This window comes from Myotis brandtii, unplaced genomic scaffold (genome assembly GCF_000412655.1).
Source record: "Myotis brandtii unplaced genomic scaffold, ASM41265v1 scaffold324, whole genome shotgun sequence".
NCBI classification, from domain to species: domain Eukaryota; kingdom Metazoa; phylum Chordata; class Mammalia; order Chiroptera; family Vespertilionidae; genus Myotis; species Myotis brandtii.
In genome coordinates this window covers 3,437,031-3,445,289 of record NW_005362439.1, presented here as the reverse complement: position 1 = coordinate 3,445,289, position 8,259 = coordinate 3,437,031, and the positions used below count along the sequence as shown (strand labels likewise).

The 8,259-nt window shown below is 59.5% G+C and overlaps 2 protein-coding genes across 6 annotated transcripts in view; one reads left to right on the top strand and one right to left on the bottom strand.

Moving 5' to 3' along the window:
• Window positions 1–4,317, bottom strand: part of DDB2 (damage-specific DNA binding protein 2, 48kDa) — a 32,593-nt gene extending 28,276 nt beyond the window's left edge. Inside the window, exon 1 of the mRNA XM_014543377.1 lies at window positions 4,035–4,317. Coding sequence (XP_014398863.1) covers window positions 4,035–4,047 — 13 coding nt within the window. The 5' untranslated portion in view covers window positions 4,048–4,317. The remainder of the gene's footprint in view (window positions 1–4,034) is intronic.
• The window catches only part of PACSIN3 (protein kinase C and casein kinase substrate in neurons 3), an 11,101-nt gene extending 3,252 nt beyond the window's left edge, over window positions 1–7,849 (top strand). Inside the window, exons 2-11 of one of the 5 annotated variants that reach the window (XM_014543380.1) lie at window positions 2,593–2,665; window positions 2,909–2,997; window positions 3,138–3,294; window positions 4,328–4,563; window positions 4,664–4,819; window positions 5,456–5,631; window positions 5,772–5,892; window positions 6,060–6,196; window positions 6,844–6,965; window positions 7,344–7,849. In XM_014543380.1, coding sequence (XP_014398866.1) covers window positions 2,944–2,997; window positions 3,138–3,294; window positions 4,328–4,563; window positions 4,664–4,819; window positions 5,456–5,631; window positions 5,772–5,892; window positions 6,060–6,196; window positions 6,844–6,965; window positions 7,344–7,459 — 1,275 coding nt within the window. In that variant the 5' untranslated portion in view covers window positions 2,593–2,665; window positions 2,909–2,943 and the 3' untranslated portion in view covers window positions 7,460–7,849. Of the gene's footprint in view, window positions 1–1,433; window positions 2,666–2,907; window positions 2,998–3,137; window positions 3,295–4,327; window positions 4,564–4,663; window positions 4,820–5,455; window positions 5,632–5,771; window positions 5,893–6,059; window positions 6,197–6,843; window positions 6,966–7,343 lie in introns of those variants that run through there. The other 4 variants (XM_014543381.1, XM_014543379.1, XM_005870806.2 and 1 more) reach the window with 4 other exon arrangements.
• The last annotated feature ends 410 nt before the right edge of the window (window positions 7,850–8,259 follow it).

The following is an 8,259-nucleotide window of genomic DNA, read 5'->3' as shown; positions in this document are numbered from 1 at the left end:
CATCTGCGGCGGCGGCGCGCACCCTGAAATCTCCCAGGCCGGCCGGGGGGAGGGGGCTTCGGGACCGGAGGGCACACCGTCTCCTGGGGCCTCTTCAGGGCTCCAGATCGTCCTGGGGCCCCGGTAAGGGCCTTCGCTCCCCGGCGACCCTTTTGCCCTCTGCAAAGAGCTCCAGTTCCCGGGGCCGCTGCCCGGGCCACCATCTCGAGTCCCCCTGCCCTCAGCAGTGAGCGGCCGGCCCCACCCCCGCCGAGACCGAGTTCAACAAGTTTGGCCAACAAGTCCTGGAACCTCCATGGCTGGGCCTGGCCTGGCAGCTCCGCTTGGGCTTCATGGCTCTGAGTTGTGCAGCACCCGGCTGGCAAGAGGGGCCGGTCGAAGGGCGACGTCCACAGGGTTGAGAGCAGAGCCCGCCAGCCCCTGGGCTCCGAGGTTTGGTGTGGAAGGTCCGGGTTTGGAGTGCGTCATCGGGGAGCAGGCACCTCGGCAGGCAGGTCGGGTTTCCAAAAGTGCCCCTTTGTTATGCCCCTCCCAGGCCCTGCCTCCTCCCCTTTCCCCGCGCCACCCCCTCCCCCAGCCGCCCTGGCCACTGATTCCAGCCGCTGTAGCCTAGGTGTCCCTATGTCTGCCGTCCCCTCCGTGCCTTCAACTCAGGGCTGCCGGCCCTCGGGGAGGGGCGGCTGGAAGAAGAGGCCTTGGGTGCAGCCTGTGACTCAGGACAGGATGGTTGGGCAGGGCAGGAAGGCAGTGCTCCCTCCCAGGGGCTTGCCCCCAGCTTCTGGGAAGGGGGAGGGCAGGTCTGGGCCGGGGTTACCTACCTGCCTCAGGTAGGGAGAGTGGGTTCTTTCCTGAACCCCAGGATTCCTTACCTTGGCCCAGGCAGCTATGAGGAGACCCTGCCAAGTCCCAGCCGACTTCTAGGGGTCCAGTAAGTGCTGACTCCCTGGGCCGGGAAGCTTTCATTATCTGCTTTCTGAGCTCTTGTCTGTGGCAGCGTGTTCTGGGGACCGTTCTGGTTCTCTGCTGAGATCGGGAGGTACAGGGTGCAAGGCCCACCCCTACAGCTAGATCCAGCCGGGGCTGTTGGGCCTGGCTGTGCCTGGGGCTTGGTCTTGTGTTTGCTCTGGGAGGCCGGAGGGAGCAGTGCCAGCCCTGCACACAGCTTGCTCTGTTCTGGGGCCAGAGAGAGGGAATGGGTCGGGGGCAGCTCTCCAGGGAGCTGGGAGCATGGAGCTGGGGCGGGCAGGGGGCTGGGGCCCCAGGATGCCAGACTGGGACGGCACCAAAGGCCGGTGATTGACAGCCGCAGCTCTGGTTCTCTCCATCTGGTTGGCAAGTGGGACTGACTCAAGAGGAAGCAAGGTGAAGTGCTGAGGACCCTGGTGGGGTTAGCTGCTCTGCCCTGTGCCTGAGCTCTCCTGTTAGCTGAGGGGGGGAAGCCCGCACAGGCCAACCTTTCATACAGCTGCTGTAGCTGTGGGTTTCCTGGTCTTCAGGGGAATGACATTTGTGTTTTCATTCAACTACTAACGCCAGTGCCTGGAGGAATCCAAATTGGACCCTCAGGAAGTCTGTCAACGACTGCGGACAGATCCTGTGGGATTTATACCGACTGAGGGGTCAGAGGGGCTGTGGGAATGGGGATGGCGAGCGGGGCTGTGGACGAGATGCCTTGATTTGAATGTGGAAGAACGGGTAGAGGTTCGTCAGTGTGGAGGGGGCACTGCGATGAAGCCTTGCTTGGGGGCAACAGGCACATTCCGTCCTCTGTCCTCAATGGGCCTGGCGGAGTCCCCTGGGCTTGCTCAGAGGAGGATGCGATTTCCTTCTAGGAGCCCGAGTGGCTGTCTTGGACAGCTGAGACCCTGCACAGAGGCAGGAAGGGAGTGGCCATGTGCCACTGTGCCCTCTCGCCCCTGGGGTGGTGGTGTGGGTAGGAATCCCCCTTGCCCTGCTCTGTGATTCTGGAGAATACTCTTATAACTGGCCCGTCACCTGTCTGACTCCCTCATGGTGTCGCAGACTCTGAGCTTTTTGAGGGTGGGGCTGAGTTGCTCATTACCCACAGAGCCCTGTGGGACCGCAGATGCTGGGGCCAGGATGAGTCTCCTTGTGACCGTCAGGCCCCTCATACTGCTGTTCATTGCTTGGTTTGAGTGTTATACCAGCCCCGGCACAGAAACAGACCAGGGGGCAGAATTTCCATCTGAGGAGGGATCTGAGGCTCCCTTAGGAGGCCAAGATGGGACTCGGGCCTCTGGGCTCTCAGTCCTTCCCAGCACCGGGCAGAGTGGCTGGGCACCCTCTGACTTGGCCTGGTCTGGAAAAGGACCTCCTTGTTGTTCAAGGAAAGGCGGCAGGACCCCGGCTGGGGCAGGCGTCCTCTTTCTCATCTGCAGGCAGGGTGGTGGGGCCCTCTGCCCACCACCCACCCCCGCCTGCCATCTAATCCCCGGCTGGATCGGATGACCTGCCTGGCATTCTCCTGGCTGGAATCTGGTGCTTCTGACAGCAGTTGCTATATTGGGGGAGCTGGGCACCGCCCTGGACGGTCTAGGTCCCCGCCCTCACCCCCTGCTTTGCTCTCATTAGCTTCAAGGCAGAGTCACAGTGGCAGCTTTGAGAGTTGGACAGCCAGGTCCCTGAAGTGATCTCTAGGCTCCAGGTACATGGGGTGAGATGGGGGAGGGCAGACCCAGGGTAAGAGAAGGAGCTTTGAAACCGCCATCTTTGCCCCTATCCTGGCCCCTCTTGGGGACTCCCAGACCCCTGCCTGCTAAGTCCTAGTTACAACAGCCCCGTAGGTGGTGGGATGGCAGTCGGGGTGAAGCCCAGGGACAGGAGAGGGCCTCTTCCTCTCCCAGAAAGCACGTGCCCAGCTTCTCTGCTTACCTCTGTACTCTACAGCCCCCGCCCGCCACCATTCCGTGCTGCAGGGACACCATGGCTCCAGAGGAAGACACTGGAGGGGAGGCCCTAGAGGGCAGTTTCTGGGAGGTGAGCAGATGGGTTTGGGGGTGGCACTGTAATGCCCACCCCTCTGGGCTCAGCCACCTATCTGGGGTTGTCTAGCTGGCAGCGCCAGCCTCGCAAAGGGCTTCTCCCTGGCCACTCCGCCCTTTCCATGTACACCCCAGGCTGGCAACTACAGGCGGACAGTGCAGCGGGTGGAAGACGGGCATCGGCTGTGCGGGGACCTGGTCAGCTGCTTCCAGGAGCGTGCCCGCATCGAGAAGGCCTACGCCCAGCAGTTGGCTGACTGGGCCCGAAAGTGGAGGGGTACCGTGGAGAAAGGTGAGCCGGCATATAGGCCTAGCAGGGAGCAGAGAGCTACCAATGTGGGGAGATCAGGCAGGCAGCTTCTTCTTTTTAATCCTCAACCAAGAAGTGAGGATATTTTCCCATTGATTTTTAGAGAGAATGTATGGGAGAGGGGAAGAAAAAGGGGGGGAGGTGGGAGGGAGGGAGAGAGAGAGAGAGAGAGAGAGAAACATCGAATGGTTGCCTCCCATATGCCTCAATGGGGTGCGGAGGGGGTGCAGACCAGACCTGCAACCCAGGTATGTGCCTTTGACGGGGAATCGAACCCGAGACTCTCCGGTGCCAACGCAGGTGCTCTAACCATTGAGCAACCGGCTAAGGCTGGGGCAGTTTCTTTTTGCACCTGTGGTGGAAGGTTGAGGCTCTCATGTCTGCTTTCCTGTTAAAGGGAAGATCCTCCTGGTAATTCTCATGGCAGTGCTGTTAGTGTTTGCTAAGTACAGTCACGAGTCATTTTGATATTTCTAACAACCCTATGATGGAGATAGTCCTGATCTACACATTTTCTAGAGGACATTCGGAAGTTCAGAGAAGCTAAGACTTGCCTGAAGCCACACAGCTAGGAATAACTTAAACTGGAGCCAGGCCTTCTGATATGGGATCTTTCCACCCTAACTATCGGCCTTCCCTGGGAACAGACACTGGTTCCTCCTTTTGAGGCAACAGAGTATAGAGGTTTATGCCACAGGCCTAGATCTGAATCTCAGTCCCACTTGCAGCTGTCATGCTCTGGGCAGTAAACTTCAATAGTGTGGGCCGCCATTTTTTTCACTTGTTAACAGTTGATCATGACACTGTCTTCATGGTGGTGGATGAGGCAAGGGTTTAGTGAGATCTGATATGTCAAGTCACAGAGTGGGTATGCAGTAAGCAGCAGCTGACATCGTTGCTCTTCTTTGCATCCCCACTTCGTGCCTGGCACCTGGAATAGCACCTGGGGGGGGGCGGGGAGGGCTCGTTTCTGGTGGCTTTCCTGGCCTGGCCTAAGTCCCATGCCTCCCTGCAGGCCCCCAGTATGGCACGCTGGAGAAGGCCTGGCACGCCTTCTTCACGGCGGCTGAGCGGCTGAGCGCGCTGCACCTGGAGGTTCGGGAGAAGCTTCACGGGCAGGACAGTGAGCGGGTGCGTGCCTGGCAGCGGGGGGCCTTCCACCGGCCAGTGCTGGGTGGCTTCCGAGAGAGCCGGGCGGCAGAGGACAGCTTCCGCAAGGCCCAGAAGCCCTGGCTGAAGAGGTTGAAGGAGGTGAGCCTGGGAGGGATGCGCAGCAGTGGCCTGCTCCTTACTAAGTCCACGGGCCCGGGGTGTGGTGTGCGGGGTCCAGAATTGTCCCTGTGTGTGCCAGGTTGAGGCCTCCAAGAAGAGTTACCACGGAGCCCGGAAGGAGGAGAAGACAGCGCAGACTCGGGAGAGCCACGCGAAGGCAGACAGCACGGTCTCCCAGGACCAGCTGCGCAAGCTGCAGGTGCGGGTGGACCGCTGCACCAAGGAGGCCGAGAAGGTACCGCCATGGGATGGGCTAGCCCAGCTCAGGGCTTCCTGAATGCCTTTCCCAGTCCCCAGCACTCTTCCTGCTCTCGTCCTCACCTGCCACCCTCTCTCCAGATTACCATTTAAAGGAGGAACCTGAGAAAAGACGATGCTTTACCCAGGGAAAGAAACGGTGCAAGTTCAGGCATTGGGATAATTTTAGGAGTTGAGACCTTCCCAGCTCCCTTCCTTTCCCAGTGTTCCACCTGGGACCACCTTTCATGTTGGTTGCTTTGACAGCGTGCCTTTTCCTCTAGCTCTGCATATCCAAATCTTTCCATCCCCCGAGGTGCTGGTCAGTTTCCTCCTCCGCCATGAAGCCTTCCCTGATTTCTTCCACCCCCTCCAGGGTGGACCTCATCTCACTCTTCATTCTCCATCTCTTCTTACTCTCACTTTTAGTCTTCACTCACCAGACTCTAAAAGCTGCTGTGCCCAAATGTCACCTCTCTTACTAGGCTGTTAGGGGCAGGAGCCAGACCTTGTGACTGGTTGCCCCTGGTGCCTAGCCCAGGGTCTAGCCAATGGCAGGTACTCAGTAAATACTAGCGGGATCATGAGTGGAAGGAGTTCTCGTGCTGACCAGGTCCCCTCCTCCCCCACCCAGACAAAAGCCCAGTATGAGCAGACGCTGGCAGAGCTGCATCGCTACACCCCACGCTACATGGAAGACATGGAACAGGCCTTCGAGACCTGCCAGGCTGCTGAGCGCCAGCGGCTTCTCTTCTTCAAGGATATGCTGCTCACCTTACACCAGCACCTCGACCTCTCCAGCAGTGAGAGGTATGGCCTGCGTGGGCATGGAGATCTGGGGAACTGCTGGGTCTCTTCCACTCCCTTGGGCTCTGGCTGGGCTGAAAGAGATTTAAGGAGGTGCAAGGGCCCAAGGCTTCCTAGTTTGAGGGTTGTGCCTCGGGCCACAGGTTCCATGAGCTCCACAGAGACCTGCATCAGGGTATCGAGGCAGCCAGCGATGAACAGGATCTGCGCTGGTGGCGCAGCACCCACGGGCCGGGCATGGCCACGCACTGGCCACAGTTTGAGGTACGTGTTCCAGGTGGGGCTGGGAGATGGGATGGACTCCCACTGGGCTCAGCCTGGACCTCAGGAGGGAGGCCAGGACTTGGGATGAAGAGGTGAAGGTGATTTGGATGGCCCTGGATGCCACCACAGCCTGCAACCCAGCCTGACCCTAAGCACTGTCCCCACAGGAGTGGTCCTTGGACACACAGAGGACAATAAACCGGAAGGAGAAGGGTGGCCGGAGCCCTGATGAGGTTACTCTGACCAGCATCGGGCCCACAAGAGATGGTGCTGTGCCCCCACCTCAGTCCCCCGTGTCCTCAGGGTGAGAGCCAGAAACTTGGTTGTTCAGCTCTGGCCCCTGCCCTGCCCGCCTTTCCTTCATTCCCTTCACACCTGAAGTGGGTTGAAAATGGGTGTCAGAGCCATAGCCAGTTTGGCCCAGTGGATAGAGTGTCGGCCTACGGACCAAAGGGTCCTGGGTTCGGTTCCGGACAAGGGCATGTACCTTGGTTGTAGGCTCCTCCCCAGCCCAGGCCCTGGTCAGGGCTCGTGCAGAAGACAACCAATCAATGTTTCTCTCACATCAGTGTTTCTCCATGTCTTTCCCTCTCTCTCTAAAAATCAATGGAAAAATATCCTCAGGTGAGGATTTAAAAAACAAACAAAGAAAATGCGTGTCAGGGACCTTGGACCTCCTGGGGGCTATAATGCCAGTTTTCATGGTGGTTTAGGTTTGCCAGGTGTTCCCCTGTTCCCTCTCACTTACTGCTCATGTCAGCACCATGTGGCAGGGAGGGCACCTGAGCTCGCAGGCAGGTGGCAGAGGCCAGGCTAGACTCTTCCAGTTCTTCCCCACCTGCCTCTCCCAGGGTCCCTCCCGGGGGTGGGCCCTTGACTGTGGGTCCCAGGCTCTCTCGGTCAGGGTGTTCCTTATGCCCTGAGCCTGCCCCTTCTGCCTCCCCTCTCCAGCAGTGGGCAGGATGAGGAGTGGTCAGACGAGGAGACTCCCCGGAAGGTTGCCACTGGGGTGCGGGTGCGGGCGCTCTATGACTACGCTGGCCAGGAAGCTGATGAGCTGAGCTTCCGAGCAGGTACCCTGGGACCCCTTTCCTGTTCCTTTCCAGGCTTCAACCTTCCCTCCCCATTTATTGTCTTGAACAGGGGGGGTGGCAAAGGGAAGCCAGACACCTACTTCTTAAGGGTCAGTTCTCTGACTCTTAAGGTTGCTCTGGGTCCAGTCTGCAGGAGTCAGAGTGTCTGCCTCTCGAAACCTCCAGATGGGGTCCGATTGCTGCATCCAGGGCCTGGGGTGGGGTGGCTGGCTGACTGGGACCTCCCTCTGCCTGAGCCAGGTCTCTTCCCCTAGCTGGGTTCTCTGGGTTACTGCCTGCCCCCCTCAGTCCTTGACCCAATTGCAGGAACGGGGCTGGGCCAGGGCAATTGGCAATGACCAACCCCCCTTCCCCCAGGGGAGGAGCTGCTGAAGATGAGCGAGGAGGACGAGCAGGGCTGGTGCCAGGGCCAGCTGCAGAGTGGCCGCATTGGCCTGTACCCTGCCAATTACGTGGAGTGTGTGGGGGCCTGACAGCCCTGGCAGCCCTTCTGCAATGTTTCTCCAGCCTGAGCCAGAGCCCAGCTTCTGGACAGCTGGACCCGAGGGCCCTGAACCTGTGCCCCTGCTGTCCCTCTGTCCCCCGAGGAGGGAGGAAGTCCTGGGAGTCAGGGAGGGGAGGGGCCGACTGAGTCTAGGCTGTGGGTCATGGGAGGTCAGGAGGTCACAGAAGGGTTCAGGGTACCTCGGCCTCCCCAGGAGTGTTTGGTCTCCCCAGGAGCCATGGACCCAATTCCTGGTCTCTGTGTTTTGGGGTTCCTGGGGTGGGCTTGAGGTGAGTGTCGTTCTGAGCTAGCAACACTCTTTTGTGGCTTGTTCTAGTGTGTATTAAACTTGAAAAAAATAAAAAAGCATTTTCAGGCTTGTGTGCACCTTTTTTTTTTTTTTTTTTTTTCATCTTTTATGATACTCCACCCTTGCCAGGCTGCAGAAGGCTTTGGGGAGAGAGGCACTGAGGGGAGGTCCGTGGGCCCAGAGAATGTTACGGGGACGGGGGTTGGGCAAAGGTTGGCCAGATGGTACCCTAACCTTGGGTGGAAGAGGCTGGCCATCAGGCTTGGCTGGTGTGCGGCGGCCAAAGCTCGAGGCGGGGTGCCGACGTCTGAGCTTGGTGGGGGCGGCCCAGCCAGTTTGTCTTCCCTTTCGGGCCGGTGGCACCTGGTGCGCTTGGTAGGACTGTTAATCATTACTCACCCGCCGGGAACCGGCCCCAGCTACGGCCCGGATCCCCGGACTCGCAGCTCACGCCCGCTGGGAGGCTACTCACCTTCCGA